Source organism: Hevea brasiliensis, chromosome 8, assembly GCF_030052815.1.
Source record: "Hevea brasiliensis isolate MT/VB/25A 57/8 chromosome 8, ASM3005281v1, whole genome shotgun sequence".
NCBI classification, from domain to species: Eukaryota; Viridiplantae; Streptophyta; class Magnoliopsida; order Malpighiales; family Euphorbiaceae; genus Hevea; species Hevea brasiliensis.
The window spans coordinates 1,438,071-1,456,896 of record NC_079500.1 but is presented as its reverse complement, the minus strand read 5'-3'; the positions used below and the strand labels follow the sequence as shown (position 1 = coordinate 1,456,896).

Below are 18,826 nucleotides of genomic sequence, written 5' to 3'. Positions count from 1 at the left end.
TTTATAGACTAGTATTTTGGTTCATTATGTTTAGTCATGATATCATTACTAGTTTATGATGTATTTCATTTTGGACTTGAAATTAAACTTGAGATAGAAATGAAAACTTGTAATTTATTATCTATGAATTTCTATATGAATGCAATAGATGATACTTCCTTTTGAGATCTCATAAATAGTTGTGAATGATATGATAAAAGAGAATATGATACGCAAATATGTGAGATGACTATGAATATGTTAACAGGTGATAGTGGAACCCGCCAGATGCTAATAAAACAGGGGAGGCTCTGTCCGGGTCTCCACAGTAATAAGTCAAAAAAAAAAAATTCTACTCATAAATTACCTGACTTAAATGACATTAAAATTTACAATAGACATGACAAGACAGGATAAGGTGCTCCGGCACCGAATGTGGCACTTCTTGCTCAGCTATACAGTAGACGGGTTAGGGGCGTCACATTTAGAAAAGGTCCCTTAGGCAAATCCTACATCGGCAAAGCACGAAGATGGTCTTGAGTTAAAAAAGTAATGATATATAAGATGGGGGAACTAATCACTAGAGGCGCCTTTTGGTGGAATGGCCTGGAGAGTTGGAAGAACTCCAGGGTTAAGCGTGCTCGCTTGAGAGAAATCCTAGAATGGGTGACCTCCTGGGAAGTTCTCTATTCCACCTATGGGACAAAATCGTGAGGCTTATGGTCAAAGCGAACAATTCCTCTAGTGGTTGGAGCCCGATCGTTATAATTGGTATCAGAGCTGCTCGCATGTCCTCTTGGGCGATGGTGGGACAAACCTCAGCGAGGATGCTGAGTCCCGAAAGGGGGGGAGAAAGGTCCCTTAGGCAAATCCCACATCGGCAAAGCACGGAGATGGTCTTGGGTTCAAAAAGTAATGATATATAAGATAGGGGAACTAATCACTAGAGGCGCCTTTTGGTAGAATGGCTTGAAGAGTTGGAAGAACTCCAGGGTTAAGCGTGCTCACTTGAGAGAAATCCTAGGATGGGTGACCTCCTGGGAAGTTCTCCATTCCACCTATGGGACAAAACCATGAGGCTTATGGCCAAAGCGGACAATTCCTCTAGTGGTTGGAGCCCGATCGTTACAGATAACTCTAAAGCTTTCTTGATGGCTAATAGGTCAACACCATTCGAATCTAAAATACCTGTGGGGCAAGTGAAGATACATATGAAGCTGCCTCTTGAATCCCTCAAAACACTACCCATAGCACGTCTACCAGGCTTACCCAGAGAGGAGCCATCAACATTCCATTTGATAAAGTTAACAGTGAATCATAGATGTAAGAGGCATGTGAAAATGATGAACATATCAAAACTATTCTTCTCAAGAATCTTTGTTATATGAAACCATCGGTGTCTGAAATCTAAGACAACGGCAATGCAAAATGCTTTAATCGGATGTTAATTTGAGAAAGAAAATTTGTTAATATTTATATTAATATATCAAATCATATGCAAATTACTATTGGAAATTCCAAGTTAAAACAACGCATTAATATAATAGCATATTGAAAAGCTCAATATGATAAGAAATGATCAATGGAATACCTACATAAAAGCTAATTTCCTGAGCTTGCTCTTCAGATTTGAACTCCATTGCAATCTTGCTCCAATCTTAACCAATGCAAGAATTCACTCTGCATATCTGTTCATACAAGTTCCAACCATTGATTTATTTGCATGAATACCCTTTAGCTTATCTCTAATGACCTTGATTTTATAAGCCATTTTAAGACCAGAAGCAAATTGATTAGAACTAGAAAAGAAAAGGCGTAGCTCCTTGGCTATTCTACTTCCAGCCACCAATAAAGCCTCTGTGGAAAATTCATCTAACAAATCATCTGCATCGTAGAAGGCTTCTTTTAATGATTCAACCCAAATCTTCTCTTGGTTACTCTTAGAGTACTGCTCCTCAGCATCAATAAGCACAGCTTGGATCATTAAACGGTTTCCTCAAGCTTCTTAAGTTCACCTTTGACACCTCCCCATAAGCCAACCGCATGAAGGGGTGGAGAACCCAGCTTTGTAATGAGTTCCCCTGCAATGTTGAACAGGACTCCTTCTGCCATTGCTTTCTGATTGAGTAGAAAAATAAAGCTACAAGGCACAGTGTTTCAGAGTTCAGACTTAAATCATTGTATTCATAATCCATAATCCATAATTGACTATTCATAATACATAATTGAACATTTAAATGACTTTTCAATAAAAAGGACAAGGATACTTGATAAATAAGAAAACAATTTACTATTCATAATACATAATTTACTATTCGTAACACATAATTGAAAATAATTTTCTATTTATTTTAAAATGAATTAATTTTTTTATTAAAAAAATTAAATTTTTTCATTCTAAAAATAAGAATTAATAAAAAAAAAGAGAAAAAAATCATTTAAATTGAATTTTTACAAAATTACAATTTCCAAACAAATATATAAATTCAAATTTCAAGGAAGTAATCACATTCAATTCTTAAAACACACACACACACACATATATGTATATATATATGTCCAGAGTCGTTCAAATGATATCTCAAAATGAAGCTATAAGCTGCAGAGTGTGTTTCAGAATTCAGACCTAATTTTTGTATTACTAATTAAACAATTGAGTGACTATTCGATATAAAAATAAAAAAAAAAAAGAACGACTTAGCATTTTTTTTCCCTTTTCAAAAGTAAAGTTTGAATCATCTTTTTATCTTATAAAATAAAGTATTATGTTTGATTTTGATAATAACAAATTCATTAATTCTAATTATTAAAATTACAAGAATATTAAATTGAGAGTTCGAATCCTACCATCTTCCTTAATAAGTACTTTATAATCCTTAAAGGAGAATGGTAATATGGTCTGGCTGGAACCATGAGCCTCCTCACACTAAACTTATATATATGTGTGTGTGTGTGTGTAAAACAATTTATTAGAATTATGACTCAAAATTCTAACGGAATTTAGAGAGCGATCTTTTTTTAATTTGAATGGGAGAAATATTCCTCAAAAGGATTGAGGAATATTTCCTATATTAAGTAGAACTCTTATTTTAGTGTTATTCCTAAATTGAGTAGGACTCCTAATCAGATTGGAATTGAGGGAATTAACACCATAAATAGGAGAATGGTAAAAAATATTATTTGGCTTTTGCCCATTGAAGATAGTAGTTTTCAGCCCATGCAATACAGCCGTCGCCCATTGTAAAGAGGAGCCTTGTCAATTGCTATGGATTTGACTTTATCCATTGGTAAGAGGGCTTTTGCCCATTTAGTTGAAGACACCCTTGTAATGTAGTGTTGTAATAGTAAATATATTAGTATTGGTATTTTATGTGTTTACTTTTTTTTTTTTTGCAGTTTATACGCTTCTACAGTGCACAACAAATTGGTATCAGAGAATGGGGATGATCTTGATGAGTTTAGTTGAAAGTAGAGCTGTTGCGACATGTAGAAAATCGCACATGAAATAATGGTGGTGGTGGAGAGTTGAAATTGAGGTGGAGCTTTTAATGCAAAATCAAAATGGTTGATGATGTGAAGATTTTTTGAAAAAATGAAGCAAGTTACACTCAAGATGAAGATTCAAGAATTGATGATTTGAAGGGTTTAAGCTCAAGCATAGAGATTTAATGATTTGATGACACCTAAGAATTTGAAGTATACAACGGTTGATGGATTTTGAGTCAAGGTGGAGATTGTTAGAATTATGACTCAAAATCCTAAAGAGATTTGGAGAGAGATCTTTTCCTAATTTGAGTGAGAGAAATACTCCTCAATAGGATAGAGGAATATCTCTTATATTGAGTAGAACTCTTATTTTAGTGTTATTTCTAAATTAAGTAGGACTCCTAATCAGATTGAAATTGAGAGAATTAACACTATAAATAGGAGAATTATGAAAAAGTTTATTTGGCTTTTTCCCATTGAAAATAGTGGTTTTCAGCCCATGTAGTGTGGCTGTCACCCATTATAGAAAGGGGCCATGCCAATTGTTACGAATTTAACTTTGTGAGAGAGCTTTTACCCATTTAATTGAAGACACCCTTTGAGGTGTAATATTGTAATAGTAAATTTATTAGGTTATGTCTAGAGGAGAATGAGAGAGACTAATTAATATATTTATTATAAGTAGTTCCATGTAGTGTGGATTCTCTTGGGTGTAATTAGGTTGATAGGTAGTATAGTTTTGAGCTTGTAATGATGATTTATTATTGATGATAGTGGACGATGGCATGCCCGTGAATGTAACCCTATGTTGGAAGGGTAACTACGTAAATATTGATATTTTGTGTGTTTACTTTATTTCTTTGCAGTTTATACACTTTCACAGTATACAACAGAATTAATTTATGGAGCTTACCTACTATCTAAGAAAAAGATCTTTTATATCAGCCATTAATGGTAGAGTGCTCACCTTGCATATGAGAGGCACGGGGTTCGATCCCCCACGTCTCCATTTTCTTAATTTCTTGGCAGAAGATCAGTTCAAAACCCACTAAACTCTTGTCCAATCGTGGGCCAAAATACTCTTTTGCTGATGGCAAAAACCGCAGCAAATTTTAGAAGGTTTCTTTCATTATTGTTTATTGTGTAGAGGCTTAATTGAAGTTATTAGAAATGCACACCTTGAATGCTACGTAGAAGTATTCAATTTGAATAGTATCGCTAACCTGTGAGAAAGGCCATTCTCAATGCCCGTTGATGGGTGTTATGACCTGTTCCTATTAACAGGCAAAAATACCCACCTAGCCTGAAGCCTGATGAGGGTGGAATAACTAGGCTTGGCATTAGTGAATGTCTCTGGTTTTTGTTCTTTAAAGTTGAAGAATAGAAAATTCTTATTTGTTTCAGGGTTTTAGTACATGCATTTGTTTTTCTTTTGAGTGGGGTCTCAATTATTTTCCATACCACATGCTGCTGTAATTACCTAATAATATATACATGGTTGTTTTTAACCCCTAATTTCGGATGATCCATTCCCCCATTTTTCTTCTTTTCTTGATAGTTTTTTATAAGGCCACAACATAGCCAATTGGGATCGATGATAATGTATTGAGATTGCCTTGAATAAAGCTCTTGGAAGTTGTCTCTTTCATATTTCAGCAGTGGAACTCATTGAGTGGTCTATTTTCTGCCACCTTAAAGTATCCTTCTTGGCTAGCCATTCAACTCACTCAACTTGCAATATGCTCTACGTAAACACTACAATAATCACTCACTATTTTGTCAAGACAAAAGTAAAACTTCTTTTCTTTGCTTTGTATATGTATCCATTGAATGCAAGGGTATTAAGTTCCCCATATATATCCTAATGTTTGTGAAATGAGAAGCATTATTGAATCAGACAATGATATGCCACTTATTATACGTAGAACTACCCTAAGTTTCTAAAGTTTCTATAGCATGGAATCGATCAGCACTCAAAACCCATTAAGCTATTCAACTAATGGAAAGGTGTTACTTCTTTTTCATTTTTCCAACCGTAATTTCTTGTGATCTTTGGTGTTATTTCCCTTCAACTAAGTGGCATCAAAGTCAAGGTATACTTACCTAATAGCAGATGTTTTCATTTTGTTGTATTAACGTTCATTGATTTGTATTATGGAATTGAAAATTAAAATTAGAAGTCTGACGTTTTTTCAGAAGAATGCCATGGAAGTGATAGTTTGCTTGATAGATTTTTGATAGAGTAAAACAATTTATTGCGGACCCAATACTGACTTTTGTGGATTGTTTATATGGACCAGTACTTAAGTCTTCTTTGACATAAAAAGCTTGCAGGCTGCCAGAGACTGCATGCTGTTAATTAATTATTACCCGCAACTGCAAGGTTCCATTTTCTTAAATGACAAGTGAAATATTAATGTTTCAAATTATATATATATATTGCAAATCAATCTCTATATAACTTGTAAAACTAGAATTTGTAGTTGCTTTGCTTATAGATTAATTTTAGTCCTGAAGCTAAGACCCATTAAGGTACAGCATTTCACGAGACTTTTTGTTGATGTCATAACTAATAACCCAACATTGATGAGAGGGCTCTTGCCCATATGGTTGAAAACATCTTTTATGGTATAGTATTGTAATAGTAAATATATTGGGTTATGTCTAAAGGAAAATGAGAAGTACTACCTAATATATTTATTATAAGCAATTTGATGTAATATGGGTTCTCTTGGGTATAATTAGGTTGATGGGTAATATAGATTTGAGCTTGTAATGATAATTTATTATTGTTAATAGTGGAAGATGGCATGTCCGTGGATATAGCCCTATGTTGAAAAGATGAACCACATAAATATTGGTGTTTTGTATATTTACCTTATTTCTTTGCAGTTTATATGCTTCTACGGTATACAACATATATCCATTAATTGCAGGTATTTATCTGTCATCCTCCATGCTCCATCATATCCCTTGTATTTTCAACTCACTATAGCTTCTGTTAGCCTGCATTCTTGTGGGGCGAATTGTTAATTACTGTCAAAATTCTAAATTAACAATAATTTAATTAATTTTAGGGTAACTTCAACTAAACTTGATTTTTATTTTGATTATCATCTCATTATATAATATAATTTTAAAATTAGGATAATTCGATTGACTAACTATGAATTAATTCAGTTACCAAAATATAAATTTATAGATAAAAAAACATAAAATTCAAGTTTTATTTGAAATTCAATATACATTTCAGCTTTTATAATATGCGAACGTTATGCTTGTGCTTGCTAGCTATAGGTTGATAGTTGATTGTTTGTCTCAAAATATGAGAAGAATATTAAGCAATTAAATTTTGATACATATAATTGGAATAATGAATATGTTAATTACACATGAATCTAATAGTAAATATTCGATTTAAGGGTTTTTTTTTTTAATAGTGCAAATAGGAACACATTACTATTTATACGCATTCATTTAATACAAATGCACATTTTCTCATCCCATTGGAATGCATTTATTATTAAAAAAATTGATACACTATGAAATAATCACATTTAATATATTTAGAAATATACTTCTAAAAAATATTTCTTAAAATATGCTAAAAATTATACTCCTATCACTTTCTCATATAAATAAGATCAAGTAAGAATCTAAAAGGATTCATTCTCTTAATATCCTCTTTCTACCTTGCTTCTCTTCTCTCTACTGCTCTCTATTGTATTTTTACTGTACTACTGCCCTCTCTAATTTGAACTTTGGAGTGTCTTCAACAGGAACCTCCCTTTCTTTTTTGATAAGCATAGAAATTTTACTAATTGAAAAACAAGAAGACAACAGGTGGCCAAAAACCAAGAGTATAGGATCACTAGATACTAGTCTATACACCCGCCTATCAACTATTCTGCAATGTTGGTGAAAACCCCAACAAAATACTAAAATAAGGTGTAGACAATGAAATCAAAATTGTAGAAATAAAAACAAAGCAAAAGATTACTTTTTTTGGTGAATTTCTGACTATTTTTTTTCTTTTTTTCATAAATTTCTTTAATTAAGACGATTAAAGAAAAACCTTAAAAAGGAAGGAACACATGGTTATTTGATTGGGTGTTTATTGGAGTTAGTATCCAAATTGTCTTTGGACACAGAGACTTAATAAAGAAAAAAGCTTCTATCATTTCCCATTTTTCACATACACACTCATGCCATCGGTTTGTTTACTTACTCCATCATCAACTTGCTAGTTGTTTAAATATTTTTATTAATCAATTTCAATACACATCTAATTATTTCTTACGAATTTCGGATGTATAAAAAAAAAAAAAAATACACGTTTATAATATGCGCGGCCATCAGCTAAAAGTGTCACGTTTCATTCTCTACTTTCCCAATTTTCCTTTTTTTTTAAAAAAAAATCTATAACACCAAAGTAGGAGTGAAAAAGACAAATGGGCTTCTTAAAGAGAAATGACAAGAAAAAAATAACAAAAACTAGGCCCAAGTTGTGTATAAGAATTTAAAAAGGAAACAGAAGGAAGCCCAAGAGTGAAAGGATTTTTCATCTTAAAAATAAAAAATAAAAAAAAGGAAAACCAAGAGAGAGGATCACTTCTCCATCAGTCTCAACTGTAAAAGAGGCATCTTCCTGAGTTCGCTCTAACCATTCTTGTAAAGCGGCGCTGGTCAACCACTCAGGATACTCTCTGTCTCTCTCCCCACCTTCACCAACACAACACCCCCAACACCACAACCCAAAGTGAATTAGCAAAATGGCTTTGACATACTATCTTTCTCAAACCCTTCATTGCAAGCCATTCAATCTATCGATAATAAGGTCATCTTCAAAAATTGATGAGACAAAACCAAATATATCTCAAATTCAAGCCACCAAGAAGAAGCGTTGCTTGAGGTGTGAGTCCCTTTACCTTGACAAAGATAACTCCCCAACTGTTTGCTATTTCCATGGCGACACCACAGGTACTGTTTTTCTAATCTTATCTCTCTCAGAAACTCATTAGTGGGTTTCTTTCTTCTAATTTTCTGTTCAATATACTGTCATTTAGTCCATGTCTTGACTGCCAAATCCCAATATTATGTCTTATTAATTGATTTCTTCTGTAAATTTCCAAAGTATGCCTATTTATAAAAGCAGGATCATTATTTTTTATTGGAGGTTTACTTGAGAAGCATAGGAGGGCACACTACTGGAGATAAAACTATAAAAGAGTTGTAAATTTTCCCTTTGTTCTTTTTTTTTTTTTTTTTTCCCACGGCCCTTCTCTAAGCTCAATGGGATTTGAACTTAACCGTATAGCAAAAATCCCAAGTTTCAATTTTTGGGATGTACCCTTGGCTTCAGAAAGACTTGAACTTTCAAAAGTCATTTCATGTGACAACTAGATTTCCAGACTCTTTTCTAAATTCTCTCTGGCTATTCTATTTTTGATGGGTCATGATTGTTAGTGATCTTTAATTGTGTTACTTTGATATAGAAGTGATGTTTAGTTGTTTACAATGCTTGCAGGGGAAAAGGGATTATTTTCTTTGGCTCCACCACACCAAGGGATTGATGGAGAATGGTCTGATCGTTCTGGGGTGATTGTCTATAAATGGAACGAGAAGAGCAATAGACCAAATACTGGAAGTGCAAATTGGAAGAAAAGATGGAGCTGCTGTGCTGAGTATGATGAAAATGCACCACCTTGTCGACGGGGATGGCATGTTTCCTACGATGATGGCTTCACTTTTTATTAGCCAAATACTCACTTTTTATTAGCCAAATACTGGCCTTGAGACTGCAGTTGGATTGCATAAGAGGTATAATGTAAAATACTTCTTGTATGGGTAAAACTTGTGGGCATGCTTCTTGTTTTCATGGTAGCCATTCTGTAGCACTTAGGTGAAGTGGAAATGCATTCATAGAATTTGCTTGGACGAAACTTTGATGCTTAGGTGATCACTCAAAAGGGTTTAGTCTGGAATCTTTTATAGTTTGATTGTGTTGTTGAAGAGCAGGTCCATTAGGCATGGATGCAATAATGTACACATTTATATTACAATGAACCACTAATTATATTTCCCTTCTTGTTCTTTTTGAGATCATGATATTCTCTTAAGCTGCATTTGATTTTCCAATGGAGTTTTCTTTATTTCAAATTCTTATATTTTTGGGCTGCAAGGCTGGCATATTACAGTGGCAGAATAGTGAATGGGATTGACAACCCCTGCTCTGAAGCTGGAAATAAATGGAGGAGAAAAATCCATGTAGCTAAACCCAGTTAGATTGAATAAAATCTAAGAACTAATAGATATTCACCACAATACCAAAGAAACTGCAGCCAGATGAACTCTGTCAGATGCATTGTAATTTTTTTTTTTCAGGGCAAATTGTTACTGAAACCAGAGATCACAAAACAAAATAAGGATTTACAAAACCATTTAATGGAAGGGGGCTTCCTCAACTCTATTTGACAGAAATCATATGTTAATTGGAAAATGAGAAAAGAAGAGTTAGGCCCTGTTCACAAGTTTTGAAGAAGCAAAATCCAAGCATATAAACCAGAATTAAATGAGACGCTAAAACAATAGCTTTAATCAGTACAGAAAATCTTCCTCTGCATATATATATATATATATATATATATAGATCGAGTGCAGTCAAAACAAGCAATTAAGCTTCAATTCATCTCATATATGCGTATAGAACTGTCCCTAAAATGAACCAACAGTCTTGAAAGACTCATGGAGATGCCTCAATGTTTCTTCATCCCTATTCCAATCAGGGGTTGGTGCATTCACAAAATGAGCATAAAGCTTATTCTTAGCACAAGTAACCTTAATCAAGCTATGTTTCCCAATCCCATCAATCTCATATACATAATACAATTGCCCATCTCCATCTTTCTTCTCTTCACTCTTCACACTATCTGCTCCAGATATCAAGTCCTGCAAGTCCACATCAGACAAGGCCAAGTTGTTTAACACGACATCTTTTGGAGCTAGCTGCCCGAATCCTGCAAGAAACGTCAAGTATTCCTTTTCAGTCCTCTTCTTTGGTTTGTAGAACTCGCTATCGGTTCCATTCGTACCCTTTTCAACTTTGGAGACTAGGCGTTCTTTCCACCCTTCAGGGACATCGTAGACGTATTCAGCTGAGGCCTTCTTGTCCGAGTTCCCGCCATATCCGCCGTAGTTGGCCGCGCTGGCTGCATTGCCGTAGTAGATGTTGTAGGTTTGTGCCGAATCTGCCAGGGAAGGAGTAGTGGTGGTTAATATAGCGGTGGCAGCAATAGTAGCCGTTAGTGTAGTTAGGAGGGGTTTGTGGGATGGGATAGGGAGGTGGGTTTTGGATGGTGGCGGTATCAGAGGCGGCTTTTGGGTGGAGGCGGAGGAGGAAAGGCTGGCTGATGGTGAGAGAATGGCGGCCATGAGATCGGATTGGCTAGCAGTGGATATTGTATTTTATTTTCTTTTCAGTTTTATGTTATCTCCAATCCTTTTTCGTTGAACGTCACATTATCTCCAACCTTGGGGAATATGTCTTCGGCCAATCGAATGCTGCCAGGTCATACCCGTTTTAAAAGTAAAATTAAAATTTCATAGTGAAGTAAATTATTATTGTTTTAAACTAAGAAAATTATTTGTCAAAATTGAATATTTAATTAAAAAAATCATTTAGTTATTATTTTTTTGAGGTAATTAATTTTATTTTTTTTAGATAATCATTTTTTTTTATTTTAGTGGTTTTGACGTGCCGAAATTTACTATGGCAATGCCCACGTTATGATCCATCAAGAAAACCCGAATATCCTCAGAAGAAACCGACGGCCCACTATCACCAAAATGCCATTCATGCTCTATCATAATTACAACATCACCCTTTCGTGCACAGCGGCAGAATCTACTAGGAGGACATTTCCGGAAATTAGTCCAAGAAATTCGATGGTTTCGAGAGCCAAGCTTCCTTCGCCCACCAACAGCCAAAACAATGGAAACCCTAGGCGATATAGAGCACAAAATTGAGAGAGAGATGGAAGAGACGCAACTTCTCTTAATTATTCATTGCATTTTCACGTGATTGCGTCCTTTAATTTCTCTCTGTCTCTCTTCTCTTATTCTCTAGTGATCGAATTTCAAATACGATCCTTTTCAGCTTCAAATCAATTCTCTCACATCAAAAAAGCGATAGATAGGGGAAAATTCGCTATTTTTTCACCCTCAAGCTTCAGTCTCAATGTCTAGGAGGTGATATTCCTTTCTTCGTGATTGTTTGTTTTTATATTCGTTGAAATTTTATCGTTATTTTTTCATGATCATCATGATTGTTGTAAGTTCACGACTTTTCCAGGCGAGGATTGTGTAATTAAGATTTGAATGGATTGTAAGTAAATAGGAAAAAGTTTTTTAATTTTGTTCATTGATGGGTTTTGAAAGGGTAGAAACGTGGTTGTGCTTCTGAAAATTGAAGTCGATTGCTGTTTGGTTTCTGAGAAGAATTATGAAGAGTGGAATTGAATTTAAAAAAAAAAAAAAAGGGTTCATTTTTTTTTTTCCCCTGCTCTACTGGAAAATTCCCCCTTCACACACAACCCACCGCGCCCGCGCGCGCCCCCCCCTCCCGGCGGGGGTATTTGATTTTACTCATTAATGGTAGGTGCTTATTTCCTTGCGTGTAGCAATTTGTGGTACAAGTTAGATAAATTCAATAGAGAAAATTATTTTATCTCAGCGAGAAGAATAAAAAAATTGGAGAAATTGCATTCATTCATGAATTAGAGAGAGGTTAATGTGAAGGGAATAGCTTTCTCTTCTATCATTGGGGAATGGAGGTGAGAAAGAATTTAACAATTTGCTGTTGATGGAAAGTGATCATATCATATAATATCATGCCAGTCTTAAGTTGTTATTAGGTTAGCATAGTTTTTTTTAATTAATAATTTTGTTTAGTTTATTGTTCCAGGGTGCTTTGTAAGTTCTTTGCACATGGAGCATGTTTAAAAGGGGAGCATTGTGAGTTTTCACATGACTGGAAAGATCCGCCAAATAATGTAAAGAAATGTACTTCTGCTTGTTTTATCTGCTCTCCTGCCAATTATCAATGAAGTGATTGTTTTAGTTTTCTCATTATTAGTTTGTGCTTGTTTATTGACACAGATTTGTACCTATTATCAAAGAGGAATCTGCTCTTATGGCAGCCAATGCAGATATGAACATGTTAAACCATCTAGGTCAGATCTTGCTTCTTCTTCAACAACAACTCCTCAGCAATCTATGGTATCAACTTCTGTTCCTGTGGTCCATCCTGTGAGAACTGGATTTAGCAGGGGAACATCAGTCCCAGGTGCTTCTGGAGAGCTTTCTGCTTCAAGTAGACCTTACTTTCCTCCCACCAAGCCAGCATGGAATTTGGTGTTTGCGCCTAACAACATTTTAGAAAATGGTGGCATTATAGAACCTAGGAATGTTAAACCAGAAGGCCATTCTCTCTGTTCATTTGCTGCTGCTGGTAATTGCCCCCGTGGAGTTAAATGTCCTCATATTCATGGTGACATTTGCCCCACTTGTGGGAAACATTGCTTGCATCCTTTCAGACCAGAAGAAAGAGAAGAACATTTGAAAACATGTGAGAAGAAGCAAAAGCACCTTGAGGCATTAAAACGTAGTCAAGAAATTGAGTGCTGTGTATGCCTAGATCGTGTTCTTTCAAAGCCTACGGCAGCTGAACGAAAATTTGGGCTGTTATCAGAATGTGATCATCCATTCTGTATATCCTGTATTAGGAACTGGCGTAGCAGTGCCCCTACTTCTGGAATGGATGTCAATACTGCATTGAGGGCTTGCCCTATATGCCGCAAGCTGTCATATTTTGTTGTTCCAAGTGTCCTTTGGTATTCCTCTAAAGAAGAAAAGCAGGAAATTATTGATAGCTACAAGGCAAAACTAAGGTAATCTTTTGATTGTTGTGCATGCTTACACTTTATCTTTGACCAAAATTCTATGCCTTTGGCAATCTAATCCTTAAAGTCTTTTGAAGTACTTTACAAGATCAGTGCCTTGAAAGGAAGCATTTTAAGATGTCAATGGTCTTATTTATTGACATGGTTTTATATATCTGAGTGCATAGTGGTGTGGTTGCTTCATAGTTCAAAGCTACGTAGAGGGTCTATATCATTTCAAATGGTTGATGGTTTAGATAACTTAAAAACTGGGGGCGTTTGAATGTGTTGTAGTTCTTTCTTGTCCTGTTTAAATGAAGTAATGTAATGTATATTTATGTTCATTATTCATTCTGTTGACAGGTCTATAGACTGCAAGTATTTTGACTTTGGGAATGGGAACTGCCCCTTTGGGACAAGTTGTTTTTACAAGGTAAAATAATTGTCTCATTTGAATTTGCAGCTGCAACTTAGATACTGTGATGCATTCTTTGTCTTTCTATCGGGCATCATGTGTAGATTTTGTTGTTGTTTGGACATTTTGCTTATAATTGCTTGAAAATTGAAGACTAATCTTTTTGTCAACAGTACATGTGCTTTTCTTTTTTTTTTTTTCTGTTTCAAGCAGTGGCTTCTGTATATTTGCCTCACTCTGTCATTGGTTGTCTTGAATGTTGCTGCCCTAGGGCATGTGTTATCTTTTCCCTTTCGGGACTATGAATGTGCCTTTGAGAAGTCAGAAGTGCCTTGTAAGTTTGCTAGAAAATATTCCGACCTGAGGAACACAGAAATTTGAGATAATGCATTTTCCTTCAGCATATCTGGAGTTAGGAAAATAGGTTTAATCTGGATGTTATAATTGATGGATGGCATGATTTGAGTTGAGCATAAGGTAATATTCTCGTGCTATTTTGAAAAGACTGGTTTTTGAGACTGAAGAATGGAGAAACTAGAAAGTATAATGGGGGATGGAATGCAGAAGACCAGTGATTGGTTGATACACTGTTTCTACTTTTTCTTTTTTCTTGGGTTGGGGATGGTGGGTGAAGGGAGGTTTAAAGCTTGTAGGAAACTCAATCTTTTATTGAGAAAAGCGTATTGGTTTTACCAATACAGCTGTCATTTATCACCTTGGTCTCATGGATAATTTAACCACCAACTGTTGCTGCCTGTTGCCCTTTTCATTGGAACCGTTCAACAAAACCAGCCCTGATTGTGGTGTGTCTACCAGCATCATGCAACTTTCGCTCACCATCATTTTTACCATGTGATACTTTATTCACCATGTCTGCTTGTAATGGTACTCTTCCTCTTAAATATATGAAAAAAATATATATTAGCTTGAGGATAGAATTCCATGTGCTGTTTTGTTTATCAAATTTTCACATTTCATGACATACATGAAGGTGCAGTTGAATTGACTTCTTCCGAGTATTTTAGCTTCTACATATAGTTCTCAGAATTATGAACGTTTAAAATCATTTACTTTTTTTTGCGGAGAGCGTTTTGCTTTATGTCTCCTTTAATGGATACAATGTTGTGTTGTGTTCCAGCATACTGTCAAGCCAGGCTCATACACATGGAAATATCACAGACCTCCTCCACGGAGACCACGTCCTCGCAGAACCAGTTTTGCGGATAATATGACATTGTTTGATGTTTTTGAACACTTATTTGAAGAAGATGAACTGGACATCTTTGATGCTGAGGATTATTTTGATGAAGATGATATGGCTTTTTTATTAATGCAGATGGATATTGGATCAGGCGACACCTCCAGTGATGATGAAAACTATCTCTTTTAAGCTATTAGCTTTAGCCATATTGCAAACTTTTCATTCTTCTACTGGAATTTTGAAGTTGGTGGCTTTGGACGTCTTAGTATTTTAAGCATTTTGGAATATATGAAGCTTGTAGTTTGTTTCTTATAAGCCCATGTTCTGTGTTATGTTTAGACAATGAGTATTCAAAGTAAATCTATGGTGCCTGCCAGGACATTGGTTCCATCTATTTATATGTTTGTAGCACTATGGTGTGGAAGATAAACAGCCTGGAAATGTGTTTGTTGGTTGATGTATTGTCATTAGCTCAACTGAAGGCTTAGAGCACATGCTTATACTTTAGCTATATAATATATAATGAAAAGGTTGAAATTCTTAGAGTTTTGATCACTCCGAATTTATTAATTTTTTGTTTCTCAGAAAATTTCATGCTGCCTTAAAGTTTATATTAATGCCTCTTTTAGGCTGATTTGTGCTGTAGAAACTTTTACAATGAGCAGTAATTCTTAAATACTTGGAAGCCATTGTTGAAGAAGAAATGCATTTTGTGTTGGATTTCCTACTAGTCTTCTTTTTTAGCCTACTAAATCTTTTCTTTCAGGGAGGATGGAAGTTTTTTATGCTATATGATAATAGTTGTCATAGTGAGAAGTTGCTCTATTTTCTTTCTTTCTTTTTTAATTTTTTGGTACTTTGGAGGAATGGCAAAGTGAAATTTGCTCTTTACTGTACAAGGAAATAATAATGTGGTTTTGTGCCTAAAGAAAAAAATTGTAGCAACTATTATGTCATCACATGGATGGGCCATTATGGATAAAACATTATGTTTGAAGCTATATTAATACTTATGGTTTGTGACTTATTTAACAACAAATGATGTTATCCAGTAGCACATTATTCTCATAATTCCCATTTGAATACTCAACTCAACTCAACTCAACTAAGCCTTTATCTCAAAAATTTGGGGTCGGCTATATGGATTCGTTTTTTCCACTCTGAACGATTTTGGGTTAAATCCTCAGAAATGTGTAATGCTTCTAAGTTATGCTGTACTACCTTCCTCCAAGTCAATTTAGGTCTACCCCTTTTTTTCTTTCTATCCTCTAGCCTAATGTGCTCTACTTGTCTAACTGGAGCCTCCGTATGTCTACGCTTCACATGACCAAACCACCTCAATCTCCCTTCTCTCAACTTATCTTCAATTGGCACCACTCCTACCTTTTCTCTAATACTTTCATTGCGGACTTTATCTAGTCTAGTATGGCCACTCATCCACCTTAACATTTTCATCTCTGCAACTCTTATCTTAGATGCATACGACTCTTTCAGTGCCCAACACTCACTACCATATAGCATAGCCGGTCGTATGGCTGTACGGTAAAATTTTCCTTTTAATTTATTGGGAATCTTACGATCACATAAAACTCCCATGGCACGTCTCCACTTCAACCATCCGGCTTTAATCCTATGACTAACATCCTCCTCACATCCCCCATCTACTTAAAGGACTGAGCCTAGATATTTAAAGTGATTACTTTGGGACAGTGCCACTCCATTCAAACTAACTCCTTCCCTATCACCAGTTTGGCCTTCACTGAACTTGCAATGCATGTATTCTGTCTTCGTTCTACTTAACTTAAAACCCTTTGACTCTAGAGTACTTTTCCAAAGTTCTAGCTTCCTATTGACTCCTTCTCGTGTCTCATCTATCAGAACAATATCATCCGCAAACATCATGCACCAAGGAATACTCTCTTGTATATGTTTCGTCAGTTCATCTAAAACTAATGTAAAAAGGTAAGGGCTTATGGTCGATCCTTGGTGTAATCCAATTGAGATCGGAAAATCTCTTGTGTCCCCTCCCACTTGCGCACAATAGTAGTTGCTCCTTCATACATATCTTTCAATACTTGTATATACCTAATAGATACCCTCTTTTGTTCTAACGCATTCCATAAGACCTCTCTTGGAACACTATCATAAGCCTTCTCCAAATCAATAAAAACCATGTGTAGATCTTTCTTCCCATTTCTATATTTCTCCATCAAGCTTCTAATGAGAAAGATCGCTTCCATAGTTGAACGACACTGTGCATGAAACCAAATTGATTGAGAGAGATAGAAGTATCAAGACATAGTACATGCTCCACAACTATCTCAAACAACTTAATACTATGGCTCATGAGTTTAATTAATATATATTTTGAGAAACTCTGTATGTCTCCCTTATTTTTAAAAATAGTTAATAAAAAACTCTTCCTCCATTCATCAGGCATTTTCTTTGAGTTTAGAATCTTATTAAATAATTTAGTTAACCATGCCACTCCCATATCTCCCAAATACTTCCACACTTCAATTGGTATTTCATCGGGTCCACAGGCTTTACCTACTTTCATTCTCTTAAGTGCTTCCTTTACTTCTAAAGATCTAATCCTTCTAGTATAATTTACATTCTTTTCTATTGTTCTATAATCTATATTCACGCTATTTCCATTTTGACTATTATTAAAGAGATCATTAAAATAATTTCTCCATCTTTCTTTAATGTCCTCATCTTTCACCAACACTTTTCCTTCTTTATCCTTAATGCACTTGACTTGATTGAGATCTTGACATTTCCTTTCTCTACTCCTTGCTAATCTATAAATATCTTTCTCCCCTTCTTTAGTTCCAAGTTTCTCATATAACTTTTCAAAGGCCTGTGCTCTTGCTTGGCTAACTGCCTTTTTTGCCTCTTTCTTTGCTATCTTGTACTTTTCATATGCCTCATTATTATCACATTTAGGTAATTTCTTATACCATTCCCTTTTTCTCTTCAACGCTTTTGTACTTCCTCATTCCACCACCATCTCTCTTTTGAGGGTGGTCCATGTCCTTTAGACTCCCCAAGTACTTTTCTAGCTACTTCTCTAATCTTTGATGCCATCTGTATCCACATATCATTGGCCTCCATATCTAGCTTCCATACTTCGGACTCAAGAAGCTCATTTTTGAACTTCACTTGCTTTACTCCTTTGAACTCCCACCACTTTGTTCGAGCTACACTATTTCTTCTGACCTTACTTGAATTGTTCCTAAACTTGACATCCAAGACCACCAACCTATGTTGACTTGTTAAATACTCTCAATGAATGACCTTGCAATCCTAGCATAGAGCTCTATTTTTCTTCATGGTTAAGAGGAACTCGATTTGGCTTCTATGTTGCCCACTTTTGAAAGTCACTAAATGTGACTCTCTTTTATAAAGTAGGTATTTGCTAGTATTAGGTCGTATGCCATAGCAAAATCCAGGATGCTTTTTCCCTCCTCATTTCGACTGCCAAAACCAAAACCTCCATGAACATTCTCATAACCTTGCCTATCACTTCCTACATGTCCATTCAAATCTCCACCAATGAAAACATTCTCTTCATTCGGTATGCTTTGCATTAAATCATCCATATCTTCCCAAAACCTTTGTTTACTCTCACTGTCTAGTCCTATTTGTGGGGCATAAGCACTAACTATATTTATTGTTTCTCCGTCTAGTCTTTACTAGTATAATTCTATCTCCTACTCTTTTCACAGCTACTACTGCGTCTTTCAATGTCCTGTCTATGATTATACCCACTCCGTTCTTGTTTCTCTCCTTTCCTGTAAACCA

General features: G+C 35.3%; 3 protein-coding genes across 4 annotated transcripts; 2 read left to right on the top strand and 1 right to left on the bottom strand.

Moving 5' to 3' along the window:
• Positions 1-8,034: 8,034 nt before the first annotated feature.
• LOC110638823 (uncharacterized) lies at positions 8,035-9,570 on the top strand. The gene is made up of 2 exons (XM_021789514.2): positions 8,035-8,445; positions 8,993-9,570. Exons 1-2 carry the CDS (start codon positions 8,238-8,240, stop codon positions 9,220-9,222), a joined length of 438 nt encoding a protein of 145 aa, XP_021645206.2. The 5' UTR covers positions 8,035-8,237; the 3' UTR covers positions 9,223-9,570.
• Positions 9,571-10,128: 558 nt separating this feature from the next.
• On the bottom strand, positions 10,129-10,965 carry LOC131182199 (thylakoid lumenal 19 kDa protein, chloroplastic-like). Its single transcript, XM_058150906.1, has one exon. The coding sequence runs from the start codon at positions 10,894-10,896 to the stop codon at positions 10,180-10,182; it is 717 nt and encodes a 238-aa protein (XP_058006889.1). The 5' UTR covers positions 10,897-10,965; the 3' UTR covers positions 10,129-10,179.
• A 394-nt stretch (positions 10,966-11,359) lies between these two features.
• On the top strand, positions 11,360-15,568 carry LOC110638822 (putative RING-type E3 ubiquitin transferase C3H69). 2 transcript variants are annotated; one of them, XM_058150904.1, is made up of 5 exons: positions 11,360-11,712; positions 12,428-12,515; positions 12,622-13,412; positions 13,767-13,836; positions 14,957-15,568. In XM_058150904.1, the coding sequence occupies exons 1-5, from the start codon at positions 11,702-11,704 to the stop codon at positions 15,206-15,208; spliced, it is 1,212 nt and encodes a 403-aa protein (XP_058006887.1). In that variant the 5' UTR covers positions 11,360-11,701; the 3' UTR covers positions 15,209-15,568. The 2 variants fall into 2 exon arrangements, with proteins under 2 accessions (XP_058006887.1, XP_058006888.1); XM_058150905.1 differs by lacking the exon at positions 11,360-11,712 and having other exon boundaries at positions 12,428-12,525.
• The last annotated feature ends 3,258 nt before the right edge of the window (positions 15,569-18,826 follow it).

Bases quoted from the DNA above. Each gene is read 5' to 3' on its own strand.
- LOC110638822 (XM_058150904.1), top strand. The intron at 12,516-12,621 runs GTAAAGAAATGT...TTATTGACACAG, and splicing joins GGAAAGATCCGCCAAATAAT to ATTTGTACCTATTATCAAAG. The intron at 13,413-13,766 runs GTAATCTTTTGA...TTCTGTTGACAG, and splicing joins AGCTACAAGGCAAAACTAAG to GTCTATAGACTGCAAGTATT.
- LOC131182199 (XM_058150906.1), bottom strand. From the start codon at position 10,896: ATGGCCGCCATTCTCTCACCATCAGCCAGCCTTTCCTCCTCCGCCTCC.
- LOC110638823 (XM_021789514.2), top strand. From the start codon at position 8,238: ATGGCTTTGACATACTATCTTTCTCAAACCCTTCATTGCAAGCCATTC. The intron at 8,446-8,992 runs GTACTGTTTTTC...CAATGCTTGCAG, and splicing joins TTTCCATGGCGACACCACAG to GGGAAAAGGGATTATTTTCT.